The 26,999-nt window shown below is 37.5% G+C and overlaps 1 protein-coding gene across 1 annotated transcript in view; it reads right to left on the bottom strand.

Annotated features, from left to right (window-relative positions):
- The window catches only part of GRIN2A (glutamate ionotropic receptor NMDA type subunit 2A), a 502,726-nt gene that overhangs the window by 36,808 nt on the left and 438,919 nt on the right, over positions 1-26,999 (bottom strand). The window contains exons 10-11 of the mRNA XM_075179825.1: positions 18,115-18,344; positions 15,682-15,842 (exon numbers count right to left, since the gene is read on the bottom strand). Of these exons, the coding sequence (XP_075035926.1) occupies positions 15,682-15,842; positions 18,115-18,344 (391 nt within the window). The remainder of the gene's footprint in view (positions 1-15,681; positions 15,843-18,114; positions 18,345-26,999) is intronic.

The following is a 26,999-nucleotide window of genomic DNA, read 5'->3' as shown; positions in this document are numbered from 1 at the left end:
TGACTGAAATTGTGATTCCACTTTTTTATATTCCCAACCACCTGTTCATTTATTCATAACAAACAGAATAGTACTTCCCATAGGCGCTAAAGCTGAAATCACTAGAATATATAACATACATATATAAATGTCTTCGCATAGAAGTTATTCTGTTATTACCATATATGTGTATGGATAAATACAACAGTAAGAACATACAGGATTAGTTGTAAACCAAAACAAGCAAGGAAAATAATTTTCAACCATTTAGTCCATATGTCCACACAAATTGTCCCACAGTAATTGTTTCTGATGGTGGATTCTTATGGAACATCACTGGTCAGTTCATAACAGGATTACATTTTCTCCCATAGAACATCTTCTTCATACTCGTATCCTCAAAGAGTGTCATCACACCGTATATATTGAAAGAGAAATAAAAATTATCATAGTGTGTTATCCTTCAAAGGACTTTTATTTAAAAAAAGAACAATATAAAAACATAAATACATAAATGCTGGACGGGTATAAATGGCTGCTTACTAGAGCAAGCTGAAGATCTATGCACATGACAAGATCTTTGATCTGGAAAGGGAAACGATCTTCCACATAAAGCAATGGCAGTCACAGTCAGATACAACAAGTCCCTACCAATGCGTTTCGACCCGCCAGGGGTCTTTTTCAAGATGTATGGTAAGAAAGGGTGTTGGTCCCCTTTATATCGTGTCACGAAGGGGCATCTACCAATCACTAATCAGTGGAATTGACAAGAATTGTATATACATCTCTTACCAACTTCTTAAATATGACAATATCGAGGAGTTTTTCATTATAATCCATATTAAAACAGATCGCCTTAGTTTTAATATGGATTATAATGAAAATTTCCTCGATATTGTCATATTTAAGAAGTTGATAAGAGGTAAGAGATGTATATACTTTCTTGTCAATTCGTTTTTATTGATAGAAATGACCAGTGATTAGTGATTGGTAGATGCCCCTTCGTGACACAATATAAAGGGGACCAACACCCTTTCTTACCATACACCTTGAAAAAGACCCCTGGCGGGTCGAAACGTGTCGGTGGGGACCTGTTGTTTCTGACTGTGACTGCCATTGCTTTATGTAGAAGATTGTTTCCCTTTCCAGACCAAAGATCTTGTCATGTGCATAGATCTTCAGCTTGCTCTGGTAAGCAGCCATTTACACCCGTCCAGGATTTATGTATTTATGTTTTTATATTGTTCTTTTTTTAAATAAAAGTCCTTTGAAGGATAACACACTATATTAATTTTAATTTCTCTTTCAATATATACGGTGTGATTACACTCTTTGAGGATACGAGTATGAAGAAGATGTTCTATGGGAGAAAATGTAATCCTGTTATGAACTGACCAGTGATGTTCCATAAGCATCCACCATCAGAAACAATTACTGTGGGACAATTTGTGTGGACATATGGACTAAATGGTTGAAAATTATTTTCCTTGCTTGTTTTGGTTTACAACTAATCCTGTATGTTCTTACTGTTGTATTTATCCATACACATATATGGTAATAACAGAATGACTTCTATGCGAAGACATTTCTATATATATATGTTATATATTCTAGTGTTTTCAGCTTTAGCGCCTATGGGAAGTACTATTCTGTTTGCTATGTTCTATACGTGATGAAGTGGTGACATCCCAGGTGTACTGCTCAGGCTGCTTTTGTAGGAGCGCTCTACTTTTTGCTTTGCTTTTTATTATTTGTTCATTTATTCAATCTGACCTTCAATATACCGTTCTTCCCCATGTATAGGATTCTCCACTGTATAAGACACACCTATATAAATCGTGTGAAAAAATTGAGGATAAACATTAGCCTCAATTTTTTCACAGAGTATTTGTGCAGCTTATACAGAGGAGAGACAACGCTATAGTGAATTCTGACTTACCATGTCAGATGCTTCCTCTGACCAGTAAAGTCTTCTGTCCGTCTGATCCTGATGCTGGAAACCCGATTAAGGTCCTCTCTGCGATGTCCGTATGTCCTTTCAGGACCTTGACAATCCTTTCAGGACCTCAAGGTCCTGAAAGGACATTGCAGAGAGGACCTTAATCGGGTTTCCAGCATCAGGATCAAACAGAGAGAAGACTTTACCGGACAGAGGAGTCCTCTGACAGGGTAAGTGCTACTACCCCTGTATAAGACGCACCCAGTTATTAGACCCAAAATTTGGGGAAAAAGGTGCGTCTTATACATGGGGAAATACGGTATCTACTGAGGTATTTTTTATATAAATCTGAAATTCAGTGCGAGTGTGTGAGACTTATGTGCCGATTGCGTTAGGTACAAGGGAACAGAAGATATAACACATGCGTTTAATCTGTGTATTTTAAACACACATCTGTGACAACACAGTAAACTGTTCTAGCCAAAAGCTTGGCGATACGCATACGTAAATACTTCTTAACCCCAATTCATTGTATTTACATTGCTTTCCAATTAAGATAATAATACTCTTTTAACTGCTTTACGGGGTGGCAGACTCACTGAAATGAGTTAGTAGTGTTCAAAATAATGATTTTACTTTCATAGCATTTCCCTCTCCCTAAAATGTGTCAAAAATGCATGTGGAATCCATAATTAGAATGTCACTGGGTGCTGTATCCATAGGTAGATTAGGCTCATCCACACATCTACAAACTATTTTCTTCCATTTCTGTCTGTGCTCTGTCTCTCATTGCTGCTCACATGAATGACCACTGTGCCTTAGCACAGGGAGAAATGTTCTCTAAGAACGTTCTCTTACTGGAACTAAGTAACAGGATAAGTTTCCATTGTGGCTGACAACACATCTGGCTCACACAAGAGACCTTTTAGTGCAGTGGACAGATGACCTCATACACAGGCCAACATCAGTTATATACCAAAAGGATTTTCAGACATGATTGAAAATTATGCAGTTAATTTAAAAGGAACTAGCACATACATTGCTACATATGGGGTTAGCATAAACCAGCAGCATTTTATATACAGTTTTCCTTCACTTGTGATCCACTTGGAATTCAATGCAAGAAAAACAAATAAAAAACATTTCCAAAAGGTCAACTATAATAAAATAAATGGCTATTTATTTTTAAGCATGCATATGATTTTTTGATACATTTTTGTTGGACAATATTAAGGAGTTCTTTGAGCTTTTGGGTTCATCTCTTTCTATCATTTTTAGATTTTATTCCTTTTTGTCTGCAGACCACTGGTAATTTTACCTATATAAAGTTTTATAAATACTGTTGTTTGATTGACCTTTTTTTTGTAGTAGTAGTAGTAGTATTTACAATATCTGTTACACCTATTCTCTTTATTTTTGTGATTATGGTCCTTAGTTTTTCCATTTAGCGCTGGGGACTTTATTTGTTTTAATATTGTATCTTTTTAGAGGATAGGGATCTCCTCTCCACTTCCCCACAATTTGGCAGTTTAGTACATGTGGAGAGCGCTGGTGTATTTTTTCTGTTTTAGTCATTACCAAAATAAATTAGCTTGTCACATTATTTCTTCGGCCACATGTCAAAATGCCATTGAATGGAGGCAGGTCGCTCCCCCGTCCCTTATCGCTGTGACTAACAGGATCTGGCAAACTCATTGGATGGAGTACATGACCAGCATTATATGTAACTCTGCCAAAGTTTTTAACAAAGTGTGGGACCCATGGATGCCTTACTTCCAAAACTGCTGCCCCTTTACCTAATCACCCCCCCACACCCATTCTCCTCCCCTTCCTCTTTTCTACTCACCGCCTCTAATTTTGGAGTGATTGGGGTGGGCAGCACCATGGCTAAGTGGTTAGCACTACTGCCTCACAGCACCGGGGTCTTGAGTTCAATTCCCGACCATGGCTTTATCTGTGTGGAGTTTGTATGTTCTCCCTTTGTTTGCGTGGGTTTCCTCCGGGTGCTCCAGTTTCCTCCCACACTCCAAAAACATACTAGTAGGTTAATTGGCTGCTATCAAAATTGACCCTAGTCCGTGTGTGTGTGTGTGTGTGTTAGGGAATTTAGACTGTAAGCTCCAATGGGGCAGGGACTGATGTGAATGAGTTCTCTGTACAGCACTGCGGAATCAGTGGCACTATATAAATAAATGGTGATGATAATGATGATTCCTCTCACGCCACCCTTCTACCTCTCTTTTTCTCTCTTCTCGCTCTATCTCTTTCTTAATCCAAAAAATACCGGTCTTTCTTTCACATCTCTTAATACAATCTGACTCCGGTGTCCGGAGAGCTCTTTATCTGAGTTATTTATTGTACTTTGTATAATACAACATGTGTATGATTCGCACTGTGATCCTATCTGATCGTCAAACATTTGTTTAAAAAAAAAAAATCTCTATTTATATAAATTGATAATTAACTCTGCACTACCACCTATATAGAAGATTTTAATAAAGTGCCCCTCCCCCAAGTATAAGGCCCGTGGCTCGGATGCTTTTCCCAGGGTTCAGCTTGTTCTGTAATACAGAACCAGCACAAACACAAGCCATAATGTATTTTTGGCCGGTGCAGTAGAGGAACAGAGGAGTTCTGGAAAAAATGCACTTGCTCAGAGAATCCAACAGGGATCCAGTTAAGGGAAGGTCCGCTTAGTAAATGTTTTTTGCTAGGTGGTAGAACTGCTTTAAGAGATTCAAATTCTGTATATGTACCAAGGGAGATAATGACGACTGACATTTTAGATGTCAAGGAAATTACACATGGAAATTAATTAAATTGATGTAAATGAGGCGATTAAATCAAAGACAATTGTGACTGTTACCTTTGAGGCAGAACAGCGAAACCTTTACCAATTAACTAAACGAACTCTAAAATACTATTGCAGCTTTGTTTTTGGGTGTTTAGTAAACGTTGATATAAGATTCATGTCTTTTTCAAATCATCTTATAATTTGAAAATATCACTTCAAAGTAGTGAACTTTGTTTTTTTTTTAACTTCTCAACACAAGAAAGAGAATGCTGTATGAAGAACATTTAGATAGAAACAGAAAGCTAATGACTAATTTAAAAAGCCAGCTCAAAACCTATGGAGTATAAAACAATTAACTTTTATGGATATTTAAATTAACTTTTTCCCCTAAGGAAGCTGAGTTCAGCAGAACAAAAGGTATGAATTCATATTTTACTATCTGAAATGTAATTCAGGAAAGAAAATAAATATATTTTAAAACTACAAAGCTTTCATAAAAACTGCTGATGTTACACTATAATTTAATCGATTAAAATACTAACCAATCAAGTCAGGTACAATAAAACTGAGAGCCAATGACATTTACCAATATATCAGTGCATTAACTGGAACTATAGATATTAACAAAAGTAAATAATAAAGTTATGATAATAGTAATAATAATTGTAATAATAAAAAAAATATACCTGTGCTTCATATGCCCCATTCACTGTTCTCTAATGCTGGTTATGTAATATCACCCCATGGGCAATAGGAACCACATTGCCAAACAACCCAAGTGCCTCAATCAAAAGTTGCACAGTGGCCACGGTGTAACAATCAATAATAGCTGAGAACTATTAAACTTACTTGTAGCAATTGAGAAGATTCGGAATCAGAAGTAGAAAACAAACTTAGTGCAACACAAATAAAAAGAAGCACTAGCAAAAGGTTTCTCAAGTCAAATTGGCAGGAACAAACAGTCTATGAGTAACCTATATTGTTCTCAATTTTACATTTGCATTCTGCAAATATTGCAGTTGAAAAAGTTATTGTGCCATTTTATTTCTATTTTGTTAAGTCTTGTAGAATTCCAAAGTCTACAGCAAACTGAGAAAATTATTTTTTACTTAAATTCTAAGTAGCACCATTGATTTAAGGCATGCCACACAAATGTTTTCAGCTGCAGGGAAAATGTGTTCTGATGATTTAATGCACTACTGTTCAAATGCATTTCTTTTCAGTTTGTAATTTGCCAGCTTTCCACAACATCACAGCTGCCATTACAAATATGCTAATATGGGGTTTATGTAACACATTTTCTAACCTGCAGATATCCAGCAGCCACAGTGGCACAGGAATTAGCATTACTGCCTCTCAGCACATGGGTTCTATGTTGATTTGGGAATTCTCTCCAGGGGTAATATTTACTATGCGGTTGTTCTGTAGAATCACTGATTCCTGACGCTTTGAGGTAATTTTCTTCAACTGGCTACTGAAGACAAAACCCAATGGGCTTAAAAAAAAATACTTCAAGGCGCAGGGAATCGGCGGTTCTGCAGAACCGCCGCATAGTAAATATACCCTCAGGTGCTTAGGTTTTCTTCCATAGTCTAATTGCCTTCTCATTAAAATGACCCTAATGTGTGGGGTAGATAATTTGCACTGTAAACTTCACTGCGGCAAAGACTGATGTGAATGTTTAAACATATTCTGTAAAATGCTGCGTAAAGTGTTGGTGCTATATAAATTATAGATAAAAATTGCTATAATCAAGGATGAATTCATGCATTTGAAAGGGAAATAATATTTAGATTTTTTTCTACATAAGAGATGCTTAGATAACTCCTGAATAGTCATAGGCAAACCAAGGTGGGGGGGGGGGGTTTCTAGTGCCTGGAAAACCCACCTCCAAACCTGGGGCACTGGATAATTGAGGTGGCTGGACCCTGCCCTCGCTTCACATGGCTCTGCTTAAAAAGGGAGAGCTGCGTGCACCTAACAGTAGTGCACACAGCATTGCCCATGTATATTATGGGGATAGGAAGAGTTGGAGAGCAACCAAACGCTGTCTAAAATTAAAGCCACGCCCCCATGCATGCTTGTCGCGCCCACTGGCGCCGTGGTGTGAAAACCCTCCTCTACAAATCCTGCGTTTGCCCCTGGTAGTGTCTGCATAAACAGTGAGTTCTGATGACAGCACTGAGTTTTGATGACAGCACTGCAGTTTTGATTAGAAAACCTTGTTTGTTATAAGCAATAAGCACCCCTACTGTAGATTATTTCAGATATTAGAAGTCACCTTGGATTTGTCTATATAAAGACATTTTACAAAAGTCAGTGTTACAATAAGGCGAACGAAGGCAGTTGTCTGGAGTGGCAGTATTTCAGACGTCTAAATCACTAAACAGCATCATGTCACTTATTTAGTGTTTTTTACTTTTACTGACACCCCTGCACTTAGCACAGACTACCTTAACATATATATTAAACATACCCACTTCCTCATTGGCTGAAAATGGCGAAGAGTGGGTGTGATTAAATTAAATTCATCATGCCCTGCACACTTCCTACATGTAGTGCTGCTGCCTCTCAGTGATAAGCTGGGAGTGTGGTTCCACATTCACAGCCTGAAAGAGAGGTGGCAAAGAGCCAAGATCCCAGTCCTCCACCACTTGATTCACACAGTTAATATGCCATATAGGGGTGTATAATCCAAGTGTATCACCCAAAGGAGGTACTTCTGTGTAGCACATTGCACTTGCTGGGGTTGGGCATCTAGGGCATCTAATATCCCTTTCATCTGCCCTGAAAGTAGTGAATACCTTATTCAATATATAAATGTTTAGTAAAAAGAATGGGTATACAGTAAACCTCCAGAGGTTGGATTACTAAACTGTGTACAGGCTGATGATAATTGAATTACTAGCAGTTGAATTGATGACATGATTAATGACAGTATCGTAGCAACATACCACAAATAAGATAATAATATAATAGGATCAAAATGCTCAAGAAAATTGAAAAGCTGAAAGATACAATCCAACACTCCAGAGGTTACTGGAGCATCAAAAATTATTGCAATATGACCGCCATTAATAAATAGTTTTTCAAAATAATTCTGCAAGACCTGGGTCCCCTGGTCAATACACAACAGAATTCACTTGCCTCTGACTCTTTAATCTTCCCTTAAAAAAACAAACACACCTTGGTTGACAACCACATAATTTAATTAAACTTCTTTCAGACTAATGATTTTATTGTTGCTATACTTACCTACAGTGTATTTACAGGTTTTCACCTTACCTTTGCCATTTATTTGCACTATATCTTTTGTGCATTTGTTTGACCTTGAATAAAATAAATTCTAAAAAAATGTAAATGTAGAGAAGGGTCCCTAACACCCTCAAAAACAAAAAATAGTAAACGGCCAAACAAATAATCAACACTAAGGTAATGTTTCATCAGCAGATGTATGGAAACATTAAAGATGTATATATGAGAGTAGAGAAGCTTTACATAAATATCATAAAGTCTGGTCTCGTTGGTACTAGTCTTAGTTTGTTATCCATCCCCAGCAGGATGATGATGATGATGATTATGATGATGATGACAGTGATTGAGGAGTGGTTTCTGCTTGCCTGCCTCCTTTTTCCCCTTTTCTCTTTACGGGAAGGTCTACACAGCCCTTTGCAGCACATATTCTTGATCTATTTGTCTCTTTACTGTAGCATTTATCTGTATTGCTATTGGTGATTTACCTACCTAGGACCATACATTGGGGTAGGCTATTTATGTTTGATTAGATTATAAAGTTAGTTTAGTCTGTGGGTTTTGTTTGCTTTGTGTTGTATTTGTAGCTGAAAATTTTCAATAAAAATGTTACAATTATTAGTATTACAGTGTGCACTATAGAGTTAAGCAAGTAGCACATGTGGCACCAGGTATTGGGTCCAAGAAATAAAACCAAAGATATTTTGCATATGTTTTTGTGAAATGTATCATCCAATATACATGAAAACATTCTAACTGTCTGCCGGGAGACTTCAGGATATCTGTGGGCCTCAAGAACAGTAGTAATGGGGCTTCATAACAGATTTTAATTTCAGGGCAAAGTCCACTTAGCTTTAATGGTGTGAGACAGCAAACAACAGAGTCTGTGAAATTTCAGTGGTTTGATTACTTTTATCTACAGATCAATATCAATGGTGTTAATGGGTGTAGGGCAGACAGCGTTATGTCTGAGGGAGATTGAAAAGTCAAGGGGAAATTCAAAAAAGGTTGTAAAGGTTCCACCTGACATGTCCTGTTATATGAAAAGCTTTCTCTTTTTGTAGACAAAGTGCTGCAAAATGACACAGTACATTATTATCAGTTGATTACCTTAACCATGTCATTTTTTTACTTTGACTCTTCAATCAGGGACCAACCTGCCAAGAGTACTCCCCTTCTATAACACCTTATAAATGAATACAACTCTACATAGAAGACGAATACTATTTTTCTTTACAGCCAATTAAATGAAAAAAATTACAGCAGTTACTTACCTACTGTAGATATAGGGCCTGATTCATTAAGGAAAATAAAGCAAAAAAATTAGTAACTTTAATCCTTGGCAAAACCATGTTGCAATGCAAGAGGTGTAAATGAGTTTATTATTTTTCACATAAGGAAAATACTGGCTGTTTTTCATGTAGGACGCAAATATTTTATTGCTTTATTTCTACACTGACATTAAAAGTTTATCTAGGACATGCTCTACCCCAATTATAAATCGGTCATCCCGTTTTAAATTTATCTCCCCTTCCAATGCAACATCATTTTGTCCGTGTTCAAAGTAACTCATTTTTTTTCTTTACTTTCCTTAATGAATCAGGCCCAATGTGTTATAGTTTTTAATGCAGGCAATAACTGGGAGGTTCCTGGAAGCTGTTTCCTCCTTCTAAATGACTGAATCGTCGTACATCAAGCATGGTGGAACACCCCTAAAAATGCACGCACTTAACTCCTTTATCTCATTTCCAGTATCTTGCTCAAAACTTGAAATCTTAGTGTGTTTGCATCCATTATCGTAAGCATCTTGTCAGATTGTTTTTCAATCACTAACTCTTATTGATATCTTCCAGCCAACTACAACTATAAAGTCCATTTTTATTTATTTGGCTCAAGTGACACAGGTACAAATACAGCAGACTTATTAGCACATATGTTCAAACTCTATTGTTTATGAACTTAACTTTGTGTTTTCATTAAGTTTAGAAATAGAACCTCAAATAAATTTTTCCTTTTAAGTTCTTTTTGCTGCATTTTGTAATCTTTTCAGGATATAGCGGCTCTGTTCTATGAAATATTGACAGGTTTGACAAATATCGGTACTTTAGTGCAACAGAGCAGAAAACTCAATATGAGCCAAACGACTTAAATTTACCACTTCAGAAGGCTTTTTGTTGAATTGGCAGCACATTTAATATTTGCAGCGCTTCACCTCATCTTGATTTAGATAAAACCTTCAAGCTAAGAAATATCACATATCATAATTAGACTATTTTTGAGTTTTAGCAGAAATGCAGTCTCATAAAAATGTCTTGTATTATGGCAATGTTTTGCCACAATTCTTGTCATCATATAATTGCAAAATTCGCATTTGATGAACCTATCGGTGTGCCACTATGCTCATATATCTATGTCACCATCTTGTACTGGATTTCTTTATGTACATCTATGGCCATATGCTCTATCTCAAGGTCATTCAACCATACTTCTATTGCTAACCTCCGACCCCTTCAATTATTCATACTTTATAGCTCTGTCATGTCTGACCCTGACAACCTGAGAACTGTGTATCACCACAAGGCTTAGTCTGGCTTGTATATTTTATGTATATATAAAAATGCTAATATGTATTAATGTTGGAAGTGTTAGTAAAGCTAATAGGATGTCAATGTAGTAGTTGAAAATATTACTTTCCCTATATAACACAGGGAGCTGACAACAAACTGCCCAATTACTGTGTCACATGTGTGATTTGGGAAAAATCATAGAAATAACTTTTTTTGAACATGAAAACACAATTATCTGTTCTTTTGTGAGCTATTGGTCAGACTGCATTTATATACTTTTTTATGTACCTTTTGCAAGATGTTTAAAAAAATAGGATATTGAGTGCATCCTTTCTATTAGAGATGGTCACTGACCCCCGTGTTTTGGTTTTGGATCACCTTCGGGTTTTGGTTTTGGCAAAACCGTCCTTGCGTGTTTTGGTTTCCTTTTTTTTTTTTTTGGAATTTTGTTTAAAAATCCATTTTTTTTGGCCTAAATTAACCTAATTTAGTGCTCCACCTGTTTCTTGGATAAGTAAGGTAATTCTAAAGCTAATAAATTAGGAAAAAACAGTTTAATCCCTGGTAGGCCGTCCTTAATTCTGCACACAAACCTGATTGTCTTCCTCTCCATCTTAGCCTATTGGCAATGCAGCCATCGTCTTTGGGTGTATATTACACCCTACACTTATAGTTAAATATATAAAGAAATGGACAAAGGCAGTTTGGTTTCTGCCTGCATCAGCCGCCCCCCTCCACTTGTAGTAAAATAGGAAAGAAAAAACAAACAGCCGCTATAGACTGTACAATAAAAATAGAAATGGACAAAGGCAGGTTGGTGTCTGTGTGTATGACACCCTACCCTTATTGTGAAATTGACAAAACAGCAGCCTTTCAAGACTGTACGTGATATAGAAATGCCCCAAGTCCCTTTCCTATTTGGGGGTAGATTGCACCCTACACTCACTTATTTTTTATTGGGTGTGTTTTTTTCCCTGATTTAAAAAGACTATGTACTTTTACATAGTCTTTACCAGATGACTTACAGGGAAGACTACCATCAGGACTGGTACCAGCACCTGCTTGCTGATCCTGCTCATATATGGACTGCTTTGAATCCATTTTATTGAGCCCAAAGCAAGATATTAAATAGATAGTACTGCTAGATAAGACTTTCAACACCAGGAAAATTGTGGTTTCACACTGGGGAATATGGGACACCCCAAAGCACTTGTAGTGCAAAATATTCAATAGATCGTGCTGCTAGAAAAGACTTTCTGCAGCCAGAAAATAGTTTCTGTAGGAGGGAAAAGGACACCCCAAACAGATGGTAATGTTTGCAAAAATGCCTCTATCCTCCTCTCTTACTGCTATAACAATTGCTAGAAGAATTGCAATAAGAATTGCTCTGTCCCTGCTCTAATGTTGCCTGCAACCTAACCCTGCTCTCTCCCTCTGTCAAATGGCGATGGATTGCTGTGGAGGCGGGTATTTATGGATATCAAATATTGCGAGAACCGAGCTCCGAGATACGACGACATCACAATGACGTTTTGCCTCGATTTCAAATCCGAATTGCTGGGCTCGGTACTCGGATAGGTGAAGTTCGGGCGGGTTCGGATCTCGGGGAACCGAGCCCGCCCATCTCTACTTTCTATGGACTTACATTTGTTGCATATATAAAATAACATTTTGGAGCCAAGCTAAATTGCACATCTCCCTGAAATAATGTTTTCATATTGGCAGGTGTGGGGTAGATGTGAATACAATTGTGGTTTGCTTAACTGTGGGTCAGAGGCTCGCCATCTAGTAACATCTGTGATTAAAGGCAATGTCAAGAGAGTATTAGTCTGAACTAAAAATAACTTTCTAAAAATTACAGCAGCATGTATGTACATGTAGTGGTCCAAAAAAAGGGAAATGTTAATATAAAATTACTTAATAGATAACCAGTACAGTCTCTCTGCGACGTGGCATAGAGTCTACCAATTAATAGAATTGTGCAGGAGGAATACAGCAGCATTCTTTTACATGAAATTCACCCAACTTACACCTGGCTGATGGTGGTGAATATACTGTCACAGACTTCTAGGCAGAATATCCCATAAACCTCTCCTATTAGGTAAGAAACGCTGCAAATAGGGGTGAAGATGATCACTTATTACCAAAAAGTAGCGATTTGCATTGTCCTTGCTTTCTAAGGGAATGTCTGCATGCTATGCCTGGAAAATATACCCATAACATTATGGAACCACCAGAACCATTTACAAAGACTCAGAGTTGTCAAGTTCTATAGATCAGTGTCACTTATACACTAGTCCATATCACCTTCCTCCACCTTCCCAAGTTGTCCACTGCCTGTGCTTTTTGCATCAATTTACTTGGAAACATACATGAGATGAAGGAATTCCATGAAAAATTACACTTTAAGGAGTTTACGTGGCAATTCTATCCAAATGAGTATGACAGTATATTGGTAATACAGAGGGTGGACAAATCCTACCCTTAACGTATCATAGTAGAGCAAATCGGTGTCTAGATGTAAACTATAACCGAAAGTATTATCCTGCTTTTTTGGATCTTATTTACAATGGGAAGTCTCTGTAAATTTGTTAAGGTTACATAACATGATTTCAGAAGCTTGTAAATCCATGCTGGACTATTAATACATTTACCCATTTTAATACATATGAAATTTAAGCATAATCAGTTGAATATTGGTTTCCTCCAGCTGTAGGTGAATTGCCAATGTTCCATCTTATTTTTCCAGTAAATTAACAACCTCATGCAAAGATGTATATACATTTAGATTACCATGTATAGTACAGTCAATCTGTTGATTACTGGATGTCAAGGTATCCATGGTCAGTGCATGCAGAGAGTGGTTAAACTTATTGCTCAATAACAGCTGTAGAACCACAGGCTGCCTCTTTTCTGATATCTAATAGTCTTAATTCTTATGTTACATGTGTTCTGCAGCTGGATTTACAGAATATTAAAACCAAAAATAAAATAATAAAATTGGTTGCATGCCTTACTGAACATGGAACACATAAAGGAGAATGAAGCTCTTATATAGCTGTGTTTGTGAACAACAATGAGTTTGTTTGGTTATGTTACTGGCTTCCGTTTCCCTCAATGTAGCTTACCATGTGCAAGAAGGGAGTAGATGGCATTACCATCCTGTGATCCTGCCTCGTTACTGCTCACTAACTGACCCAAGGCTGAATATACCTCTACTGAAATGTCTCCAGTTTACATGCAGTAGTGGCCATTTTCTCAACACTCAATCTCATTGAACAGCAAAGATGGCTACTATATTGGAGACAGGGCTCTAAGGAATTATTGGTATACATCAGTGAACCTCATGATTTGCTCATGGAGGGGGAGTTCTAGTAAATGGGAAACCCTGCTAAGTGCACGCATGCCACTGTTGCTCTTTGCTGATGATGTTCCATGCTGTCATGCCTTAGGCAGCATGGATCTTCAAAGATTACCAAAGTTGTTTTGGTAATCGAAGCTCCTGCCAAATAAACCCCGACAATCACCCCTCTTCCAAAGTCACTTAGGCCTCTCTTGCCATAATTATATGTAACAAGGGCAGTCCAGAATTTTTATACATGATTCTGCCCATATTTGCTTAGTGCATGAGCCAGTCCTATGCGTAAGGCCTTGCTTTTAATTTGCTTGGTGTACCACATTTATCCAGGGGTTTTGTCTACCTCCTTTATGTATGTATATATGTATCTAAGTATGTAACATCTATAAGTTTATTTATATAGCGGTACCGAGTTTGCAGCGCCTTACAAAAACTACAAAGTAGAGTACAAGAAACAGTATATAATACTAAGAGATATATACAAGTGCAGTACTTGGAGAAACATAAGGAAGAGTTCCCTACATATGTGGACAATAGGAGGAGGGGGAATCTAAATGCTTAGTAAGTGTCAAGACATACTTGGAATTAGTTGATTGCTTCTTCCAGAATATGCTGCTTGAAAAATGTTTTGAAAGTGTGAAGGGAGGATGAGAGATGGATAATGAAAGTAGGGACTAAGCTACCATACTGCTCTTATATTTAGGCTATATTTAGGCTAGTCACAGAAACTTTAGATTAAGAATGGATGATTACGCAGGTGAACCACTATGTATGAAAGGGGACATTAAATGAATAAAGAGGGGGATATCAGGAGGTATCATCTTCTTCCCAGAAAGGGGTTCCTGATTTGAGTCAATAGGTGGCAGTGTTACCTATGTCTGTTGCAAGTTCCCCAATAAAATATTATTAACTAGTGATACATAGGTCACCTATCATATATGATAACAACAAGGTTCCCTCACATTGTAGTAGGAACCTTTGAATATCATAGCAGTTTATTATATATACAATAAATACGAGAAAATTATACTGGATTATATTGAATTTATTTCATTCACAAATATAACGAGGCATAGCAATCTCGCATTACTATTTTATTGTACAATTTGCACATTAGTCACCTTTCATTGTTTTTAATATTGCGCTAGCAAATTGTAGAAACAGTAGGAATTTTGAAAGTTTCTAACATTTCATTATTTTAAATTGGTCAATAAAAGTTTATCCAATACTCAATCACTGAGTGCCCCAGTCAAAACACATTTCTCTCTCCTTTGCTTATTACACTTACAAAGATATGCAGTACTGTGAATATGCCGCATATGAACTACATAACTTAAGGTGGCTAATATGTTGGCTTTTAAAATCCTGAAAACTTCTCTTTTCAGAAAACACAGAGAATACAAATCGTATATCAATCCTTTGAGAAAGATGCATTCAGCATCTGCAAACTAAAAACATTCAAGTGTGCAAAGCTATGTAAGCAGGGACACAAAAACCCTAGAGAGTTAAGTCTTGAATATATTCTTGAATCATCTGTGCAGGGAATGTTAATGGAACTTATGTGTTTGTATCAGTGAAAACTGGTGCATGAGAATAAGTGTCCCATTAGACATTCTTTCAATTTCTAAGCACTACTATAAAATGACAAAATATGATTATAGGTAATAACACATTTTCCTCTATACCAGCTTTATACAAAAAAAAATGCCATAGATTGTCATACAGAATCATAAAAACACACTTGTGTAAAGAAAATAAAGCAAGAAAGAAAGTAAGTCCACCCATGACTCACCCAGTCTTTAAGCTGACTAGGGCTTCTTGCACACCTTTCTGATTAAATTTTACCATGTACTGATGCATTTCAGGATAGTTGTTTCTAATGTTTCTCTCAGTGCTTCCATTAGGGACTGTACCAAACCGAAATGGGGGAGAATATTCATATGACCGTTGAAACTAAAAATGAAACAAACAAATCAGTAAATACAGTAATTAGAACATTTTATGTATGATTACTAACATGAAACACGGTCCAATCAGACTGTGTAATAAAGATAATATTGTGAATGTATAGGCAAATTTTATGTTACTTATGACATTCCATGTGCAGAAGGCAATACATTTTACTTGCGCATGTGTTTTCATATGGAATGCTGACATGTTTCTCTCAGCGGTATAATTATGTAATGATATAAACAACTAGGTCAAATGCAGTCAGTATGAAATATGAGCCTGATTTATCTGCCATACTATAGGATAGGCACAAATTCCAATAACTTTGTAATAGGAAGGTACTGGTATTTTTGTTCTCATTTTAAATCTTTGTGTTGGCATATTATTCTTTAATACTTGTTTTTGGAAAAAATAGCTCAAGTAAGAAGAAATCAAAAGTCAGCCATTTTGCACTCTATGTTTTATCAATTTATTACTTAGTTCATTCCTGTCCTTGGAGGGGAGGTTCAAAGGGCAAGCGCAAGGAGCAGACATTATTGCTCATTGAGTCATCATGGCCCCACCCTTTTTACAAGAAAGACGCAGGAACCGGGAGGGTAGCCAACTCTCTCATGAGTCTCCTGGATGATCCGAGAGAGTAAACCAGTATGCATCAGTTTAAGTATTATTGTTTCCTAGCACTATAGCTTGACTTAGGCCCCCCTACAATACATATATATATATATATATATATATATATATATATATATATATATGTTATTATTTTTTGGACAGGATGGACACTCACAGTAAGACAAGCAGTTGCAAAGAAGAAGTATAAAATGTTCAGTAGATAAATACCAGATATAGATGGTACTCTCAGGACTCATATCCATAACTTGTGAATTTATTTAGTTGTTTATTCGGCTAACATAAAATGTGTATAAATTTCGGTTCTCATAGGGCCTTTGTCAACATCTTGGCCCTATATTATATTTATTTTGTCACTAGACACATTGCTCACAGCTACCTTATCCTAAAAGGCATATATTTTATCTTGAGCCATTATATTCTAATTTCACCTTGGATTGCAGCTCGGGAAATTGTTGCAGGGTTTTCCTGATTTATCACTTTGGGATGCTAGGTATGTCCGTAATCGTTTATTTTAAACATTAGTATGAGAATAAGCTGCTATGCGTTTTTTTTATTGAGACAGTTGCGAACATTTCTTTCTCTTAACCTTTCATTTAAGTGAAATTATAATTGTTTATGCTTAGTTTCTTGGATATTATATAAGCATTATCCCATTTTCAGTGTTATGCATTACTTACTTTAATGAAGTCCACGAACCAGTCCAAATATTGTATTAGCTGAAACATAACTTTTTATAAAATCCTAAATTCTATCTATTTACTATTGCTAATACTAGAAATGTCAATAATACCAACTTAACTAAATTAGCCTCTATGTAGCTAGATTAAATCCAAATTTTCGCACATGAAACATTTCTGTGTTCACACCATTTAATTATTTTTTGAACAATCCTGACTTATTTAATTCTCCATAGAAAGAATAGGAAGCAATGCAAAAAGTCCAAGTCAATTAATTTTGTGCGCAGTACTTTGTGTGCAATGAATTGTTATTGTCTGAACCTGCTTTCCACACTTTGGGTGACAAAAAGTGACAAGGAGAATGAATTTCAATCCAACTGAAATATCACTGTAATCCATAATTAATGTATATTTAATTTAAAATAGAAATAATTGAATTATTAAACTAAAACCAGAAAAGCTGATACAAATTCTCACTACAAACACCGGCTGCAGTTTTCTTTGGCATGGATAAGTATTGACTGATCTCACTTGTAATGTAATGGGAAATTCTTCTCTCTTTGTAATCAACTAAGAGAAGAAAAACATAAAATAATCCCATTAGCCTCTCAGCCAATCGGCCAAGTGTTTCCTCATGCTGGTCGCTTCTGATTGCTTATTCAGGTCACAGTCATTAAGTGGCAGGCTTGTATGTTTTTTTGTTTATATTTGATTACAAAACAGAAGAATTCTCCAATGGAAAAATATTATTTAATATTAAAGTGATGAACAAGCGGTTTAGGTGAGTGTTTTAGTCAACTAATTTTAATTTTAAAATGTATGTATTTTTGTTTTGTTTTTTGCTATTGTACTACTACATATTTCAGCATGCACTGCCAGGCGTTGACTAGGACCAATATCTATATAAAACAATTACATTAACTATGTTAGTAAACAAACTAGCGTATGAGTTGACAGATACATACCTTTTTGTCACTAAGTCCAGTCACCTGATCAACAAATTCCTCTTGGATCATAAATGCAGCCAGGTTGGCAGTGTAACTAGCCAAAAAGATCACAGCAAAGAAAGCCCAAATTGACACGATGATTTTACTTGTTGTGCCTTTTGGATTTTGTACAGGCACTGAATTATTGAAGACCAAACCCCAAAGAAGCCAGACAGCCTTTCCAATGGTAAAAGAGGGTCCATGAGGTGCTGTGAAAACAGAAAATTTTAACATGATCACAGTAATACACACACTCACACTAAAGAAGTATCTCAATGCTATTATACCGGATAATATAGACACTCGTCTCAATTATATGATGTAAGCGGAGTTATAGAAAGCGTAAATGTTACTACCACACACGGGTCTTGATGCAATTAATTATTTCAGTGTGTGAAAATGTCTATGATCTGGTGTGACAACACTTGCATTGCACCAGACATAAGTGAGCATTTTATAGAACTGTCATGGGATTCCTGGGTGATATTACATACCTTTGCTATAGATTACATGCTACGTTTATAGTCTACATTTTTTTAAGCAGATAATAATACATAATACTTAACAAAAAAGTGTAACCAATGATAATAGTATGTAGCACATAAAGGTGCATCCAAAAATAATAGCTTGTTATCCAAAGGTGTAACTATTGTAACAAAACCGCACCCTTCTCATGGCACTTTTGTCACCTGCTGTTGCAAGAACACCCCGCAGATATCAGAAACACAAAAAACTTCTTTTTTAAAATCAAATATATTTATTGTTTTCTCACAATAAATAGCACTTCTTCCGTCAGGATGACATCAGCAAGCAACTACCTTTTGCCTGCACCTCCTGGTGACCCTAAACACTAACTAGACACAGACCAGCTCACTACTGACTGGCCAACTAGCTCAGCGTCCGTCACACCTGACAAGAGCACAACTCCAGGTTAAATACACAGGTCTCCTCCCACAGGCTTGGATGACTGACAGGTGACACTCCCACCATGTCTTTAAAGGAGGGCTCCTCAGGTGTTCTGTAACGCCTAATCAGCACAGCCACCCCTAGCAGCTCTGTGGATACAAACACGTTAAAGCATGCAAGTAAATCACTTTTTACATTTACTTTACCACATATCTCTGACTTGTACATTACTGAACTTAAGCACAATGCTACACCTGTGTATAACTTGGTCTGCAGCCTTTTACCTGCAGACAAATAGCACCATAGCCAATTTCACTCTGAGAGGCCTGTGGAAAACCACTCCCATTGCCACATATTTCTTCCCCTAGCGTCACCATGTAAGGTGGCGCGGACCTCGCGAGGAGTGCATCTCTGTGGAAGAGAGCCTCTGCGACCATCTTGTCCACCTGACATTTTATAGCCTGAGACAAGGAAGGTTCTATTGTGTCTTTAACTGTCCTCACAATCACACCCACCAGTGCACTCATTGGGACCTTCTCTTCTTGACACCTGAGAACCCTGTTCTGAAACAGCCAATCCTGTCTCTTTCTCCACTCATAACCCCTATTTTCTTAATAGGATGTCTATGAGCTCCTTCAGATTGTGGTTGTACTGTTACAGCGGGATAGGCCTTCTGGCATTCCGGACAAGCCCTACAAAACTTTTTTACTGCCACATAGACTCCGGGTCAGTAATACCTGCGTAGAACTTTCTCCCTCATTTTACCTTCCCCTAAGTGTCTGCCACTCTCCTGCGTGTGTGCAGCTTCTAGCACTAAGGGTACATGGTTTTGTGGGACTACCAACTGTTCTACTTTTCTCCCTTTAACAGTATTCACATGAAACACAATATTTTTAACAATATACGATGGCACACAGTTTGTCGAATTGACAGGCTTTGATATATTCCCAACATTACTAGCCAAATTAAAGATACGCTTTAAAGTTACATCATTTTTCTGTTGACTTGCAAGGTTTGGTACATGTAACAGTTCGGGATATTCAGACCAGTCTATATTGTCACCAACAGGTAAGGTGGGCACATCTGCGATGTCACCCGCCAACGCTGATTCCATTTGTCCACTTTTCTGTGAAAGTTCTGCCGTGTCCCCCACAAAAGTACTCCGGCTTGGTGGCTCCCAGTGATTGAGGTTCAGACATTGTGGTGTTTTTAGCAGATCCTTTAAGACCGGGCTTCCGACCAGTGAATTAATTGCCGGCATGTCCGGCCGGATTTGCTCACCAAGGACCTCTTTATAGAGTGGGAAGTCTTGCCCCAGAACAATTGGATACGACAGCTTGGGCGCTATAACAGCCACTACCTTCACAGTTTGGCCTTTCAGACTAATGGCCAAAAGAGTTCCTTTTAATCTCCTGACTACGCCATGTGTGCAGCGCACATTTATTTTGGCCAACCACGAGATCTTGGTCCCAGCCAGGACAGAATTGGAAACCATTGTAACGTCACTCCCAGAGTCCACGACTGCATGTACAATCTTATTGTTCAAACGCATTGTCACTTTAAACAAAGGTGAACCACCGCTAGTGAAACTCTGGCAACAGCAACGAGAAAAGACAGGCCCAGCTTGGCCAACCGAACAGTCCACTAGGCTTTGGCGACTAGTGCACCTGGCTTTATAGTGACCAAGTTCTCCACACCTGAAGCACCTCCTGTCAGGTACACTTACAGCTTGACCTAAATTAGCAGCAGGGTTCCCCTTTAGGCCCTTGTCTTTGGGTTTACCCACTTGGATGCTCTCATCCTTGGTGTTCACCAAACTCCTCTGAGTGGATGTCAAGGCCACTGCTTGGTCATGTTCCTCAGCATACCTAGAAGACAGAGTTATTTCTTCTTGGAGCAACTGTTTCAGCTTTTCATGCTGTTCATCAAGTACAAGCTTCTCCAACTTACACTCCTCAAGCTCTCTTGCAGACTCTCTTGCTAAGAATACCTCTTGCTGAACCAAGACAAGCTTCTGCTCTAAAGCAGCAATTTCTCTGTCTTTCTCTGCTACTATTTCTTAAAGAACTTTCTCTGATTTTTCTCTTTCTTCACACACTTTTCACAATGCATGCAACTCATTTTCCACAGATTCAAAAATCATATTTTCTTGTTCTCTCTGCTGCTTTAAATTCCACACTTTTTTTTATAAGACAGCAGTTTTCCTCAATAAACATTTTCTCTAAGGAATTATATTCTTCCCTGGTCACATGTTCTGACACAGGTAACACTAGGGTTGTGCAGAGAGCATGAGATTCTCCTCTCTGATTTTCCATGTTTTCCTGTTGAGAATGTACCTCAGACACACCTGTTTGCACACTTTCCATTTGAGACATTTTGTTCTTTTTCTTGCCCATCTTAAGGAGTAAAGACAATTTTGTACTAGAAGCTTTCAAATATCAAGCTTCACATATGCCCAGCACTTCCACAGGCAATTAGTAAAACAGGTGCATTTGTCTCCCACACAGGTAAAACAACAACTTCAATGCATAGGCAAAACAGCAGACTTGTGAACCACACCCAACTCACAGCTCAGTGAATAAACAAGGTATGGCACTACAATGCCCAGCCATTTTATACAAAAAACTTTTGCTTTCTTTTGCAAAAAAAATGCTGAATAGTTCACAGTAATATTGCTTCTGTCTCTCTACAGACAAAAAAAATTGCTTGCTCAGCAATAGCAATCTCGTCACTGCAACTGACAGCATATACAGTTTAAGGTGTGATAGCAGTCTTCAATCATTGCCCACTCACCACCTTTTGCATCTGGAGGTTGGGTGGACAGCTGTGCGTTGGCTGTCCTCGGCAATCCCACTTCTGGCACCACTTGTAACAAAACCGCACCCTTCTCATGGCACTTTTGTCACCTGCTGTTGCAAGAACACTCCGCAGATATCAGCAACACGAAACTTCTTTTGTTAAACCAAATATATTTATTGTTTTCCTTACAATAAATAGCACTTCTTCCGTCAGGATGACACCAGCAAGCAACTACCTTTTGCCTGCACCTCCTGGTGACCCTAAACACAGACCAGCTCACTACTGACTGGGCAACTAGTTCAGTGTCAGTCACACCTAACAAAAGCACAACTCCAGGTTAAATACACAGGTCTCCTCCCACAGGCTTGGATGACTGACAGGTGACACTCCCACCTTGTCTTTAAAGGAGGGCTCCTCAGGTGTTCTGTAACACATAATCAGCACAGCCACCCCTATCAGCTCTGTGGATACAAACACGTTAAAGCATGCAAGTAAATCACTTTTTACATTTACTTTACCACATGTCTCTGACGTGTACATTATTAAACTTAAGCACAATGCTACACCTGTATAAACTTGGTCTGCAGCCTTTTACCTGTAGACAGTTAGCACCATAGCCAATTTCACTCTGAGAGGCCTGTGGCAAACCACTCCCATTGCCACACTATCTACAGCAGTAACAAAATTAAAAGGGCTGTGGCTGCTACAGGACTAGGAGGAGAAGGGAGCCAATCACTTCCCCTTAAAAGGCCCCCACTTCACCTGCTCTTTTCCACCCCTGATCTATAGTATAAATTGGATTTAAGATTCTAAATTTATATGCAAATGGCAACCAGTATAATCAGGGGCATTGCTGTGAGTCATCTTTCCCCATAGCTAAACTTTTTTGCTTGTTGGTGGGAGGGGAGGGCCCCATCTCTACTATTCTGAATATGTGTGGTGGCCAGGAGCATGCTCAGTGGAGCCCATTTGGGCTTTCAATTTCATCACAGTGGAACTGAATGCCCAAACAGACTTTATAGCAGACGTATGGGCTACTGCAGTGGTGGTTTCGCCCTGAGTATAATAGTTTATTGAACAAATCGCTGAAAATGTTTGTGAAACTGAGAAAATATCATTGACTTAATAGAAACCCATTTCGATAAGCAGCAACAAGTTCCACTAAGACGAACAAATCTCATATTCTTCAAAATACTGTAATAGCAAGATCAATGAGTTTGTGGAGTCCAAGTATAAAGAGATACATAGTTGTGGGAAACCTGAATGCATCCACTCCCCCAAGGAGTGGGTACTATTCAACATCCAGTGGCATTTCACTATTTTCAAAATATGTTACTCTGCTATATGAAGGTCAGATTTAATGTGTGTTTTTTTAGCAGGTTTCCTATGAGACTGAGGAAATATACTTTTTGATCAAATGACGTATTTGTTTCCAAAGACCCTGTAGGCAAGGTCATTTTTAAAGAAATACGTATGAAATACAGAGAGGATAAAACCATTAGGGACATCAATCCTTAATAAAATTTCATTACAGTGTTTAATGCCACACTGAATTTTTCAGAATTAATATTAGCTCTGTTGGTGCCCTAGTGCATAGGTAGGAAATTGTGTCATTCTTAAATGCACCAATGCTTGAGAAAGTGGATATTAGGAAAAAGGCATGAAAATACCAGGGTGCAATTATATATTACCATGAAAATTTATGGTAATCTTGTATCTTTTCATAGAGAAGATATCCTTTTGCCACATGAGGCAGCCACCGTACATATATATTTGCTTTCATAACCAAATATCTTGGCATCATACTGTAAAGTTTAAATGATAACTTGAATTATGTGTGCTTTCTGTTCAGATGCAGACATTATGTAATAAAAATATATTTGAAGTTGACTGCAACCTGTGGCATCCCAGTAGTTACCAAACTAAAATGAACCCCTTCACCAACTTCTAGTCAATTGAGAATAACTGGTAACTTTGGTAAGTCAAATAACTCTGTAAAGATTCAACTAGATATTTGTAAGACCTAATGAAGGGATAACTCTTACAGTGAAGGGATAGCTCTGCTGATACCTTGCATTGACTAAAAACAGCTCATGCTTTGCTGCAATAAGTAGGATTGAAAAGAAAAATGGAAAGGCCTTTTAGAAAGAAAATGCTTGCATTTATATTTTTGGATGAATATATAGGCATTGCCAGACACTTCATAGAAACCAATGATCGATTACACTTAATTAATGTAGTGCAAGTTAAACAATGAAAGAATATGTCTGTTTGGTTTCTTTGTTACTGCACATTCAAACATTTGTATTTTCTTAATAAATATCCCCCCATAGGAAGGATTTTAAGTCAAGACAGGACAAAATATATCCAGCTCTACAAGACTCTCGTGGACACATCATCAGGGCAAATAGCTAACACTGGACCCTGATCTGGCCTCTTCTTGGGCTACCCCACCACGCAAATGCCAGTGCTCCGTACACTGCCTAAATTGCATGTGACCGAATTGACCAATAGGAATACTTTGTTGATGTCCCCTTCCAATTTTGGCTGTCTTGCACATGGTGGGTCTACATGCATAAAGAATACAGAGTAACATAGAGAAAAAGAAAACCTCAATACTGTTTGTTTTATTTTTTTTTAAACCAATGACACATTGACCATTAAACATTTAAAGATTAAATGGGTTAAATAATATATTACGCAAAGCTTGTCCATGACAAATTAACTGGAACGCAACAAAATCGCTAAATAAAAAAACTGCATGATTTAGAAACATATCTCTGTCCTTTATGAGCCGAGTGGAATTTTAAATTCTATGTGCCTGGGGGTACCTACTAATAATGGACATTAGGTTGTCAGGTAGTGTAACTAAATGTTAACATTGAAATACATTTTTTAATAAATACTACCAGCACTGACTGTTAGCATTCAAAATATTCCAAGTACAATCTATATGTGGACTATATAACATAATTTTTTTATGTACTGAATATAACTTATATGTACAATAGAAAAGAATACTAAAGAAAATATATTAGTTGTCATTAAGGTAAAATAGAGTTAGTCGCATTATGTAGTACAATGATCATTACAAGAATAACTAGTTCTCTTATTTGTCTGTACAGTTTAGCCCTCTACAGTGCCTACAGTTCTGTCCAGAACTGTAGGCACATAGTTGATTCAGCACACATAGAGTGCCTGTATATTGAATGTACAGATGCATCTTGGTGCAAAATGAATGCACACACTCTGCATGTGTATTTACAGTTGTAGTTATCTTGCACTTGTGGCTCCGTTCACATTCAGGTGCAGTACAGGGACGTGCAAACACAAGTTAGGAACATCCCTTTGAAATGCATCTTCTTTTGAGTTACACAGATCTTGAAATATGTTAACTATAAGACGTAAATTGTAAACATTGAAGTTGATGATGATGATGATTTATTCACTTTATCCGCTAAGGTTGCACATATCTTAAGTTGCATGCAATTCAAAATACAGATGTGATTGTGCAAATGCACCTTTGCTCACATTCAAACAGGGAATCTTTATGTTAAGCTCTAAATCAGGTCTACAGAGTGCAATGAAGAAGAGGACTGCAGCAATTAGTAGGCAGATGAAAGAGATCAGTATAAGGTCTAATTCAGTGTGTTGTGTGACTTAGCTAATGAGAAGACACCACAGGGAAGAGCAACAATCCTATGCATATTATTTAATCTTTAAGTCATAGGAGCAGGAATCTTAGGAACCACTGTTCATTATACTGAGACCACTGTGGTGGCAGATTTGCCACCTGTGGCTAGCCAACCTTGTTATTGACACATTTCTCCAAAGCCCATGGGAAAAGCCCAGCACTTTTCAGTGTTGGCCAACCTGAATCTCTTTTCACTATACTGGATGGACCCACACTTGCTATTTCCCTTTTATATTTGAAACCAGTCCATGCTGTCTAGTGCTGGGATTGATTGAGGATTTAACATAAGGGGGATGGACCTTTTTAAATTATTTATGCATTTATTTACAACGTGCATTGTATATGGGAACTGTTCTTTTAATTATTAATTTATTTACTGTACTTTAAACAGTGCTGGTTGTGTGAAATCAGGATCAGCACAGAGATCTATGGGTTTGGTCAGGATTATCTTTATTGCCGCAGGACTACACCTAATAGAAAATAATGGTGGAAAATGGGTTGTAGCAATAGACTATTGTTTATCATCATTGTTTCATAAAAGTGGCATACATTATTTGCAAATTTTGGAATCAATTTGTGAACTGGCAAATCTGTCCAACTCGGCTGAATTTCAGAATCTGACAAATTGATCAATCACCAGAATCAAATAAATCAAACCGATTATAGTAGAGAGTGAAGCCTGGGAGACACTGCATCACTGCGTAATTTTAGAAGGTGAGTGCCAGAATCAGTAAACTGCTGGATTTATGAGAATAATTTATTACATTATCACTTCCTCCAATATGTAAAGTGTTTTAATTAGCTATAACTATTGCTTGGTGGACCGATAATAACTGAGCATAAACTGACTGATGAATCATCCCTAGCTGTCAAAGGGAAGCAAGCACTCTTTACCTGTCAAACATTACAATTCACATTCAGTACATTCCAGGAACAGAGAGTAAATCTGACCAGTTAAATACATAAATCAATTTACTGTATTTCAAAACTCCACAAACATTGGATGACATTTAAGAAATTGGCTGCCTCATTGTCCACGTTACAAATAATACCTTAATGAGTGTGAAACATTCAGTTACTTGGGAACAAAAGGAAAAGGTTAAATTATATGAGAGATGGAGGTTGTAAACAGTTGAGTTGCCAATACTTTGAGCAGACGTTACACATTTGTCCATCATGCAGAGTGTTCGGTGTGCTGCATAATTCACACTAGGGTGCTGACAAGGATTGTATAAAGCTCTCTAAGTTTCGGCTAAAAATTTGTGGTGAAATTAGTTTTCTTCTTTTAATGGCAAACTGTGATTTCCTCCAATTCAAGGGATCCAAACTTGATTTCCAATCAGGCATTGAAAGTCTCTGGAAGAGCAGCAGGCAGCGCTACAAAGTAAGTGTAAGCCAGGGAAGGTGCTACAATTTTAAATTTAGGTTTTTGTTTGTATGTAGTCCTTGTTCATGCAGGTTTACA

The sequence above is a fragment of the Mixophyes fleayi genome, chromosome 7, assembly GCF_038048845.1.
Source record: "Mixophyes fleayi isolate aMixFle1 chromosome 7, aMixFle1.hap1, whole genome shotgun sequence".
In the NCBI taxonomy this organism is placed as follows: Eukaryota; Metazoa; Chordata; class Amphibia; order Anura; family Limnodynastidae; genus Mixophyes; species Mixophyes fleayi.
Note: the sequence above shows the minus strand (reverse complement) of the source record. Positions and strands in the feature narration are given on the sequence as shown.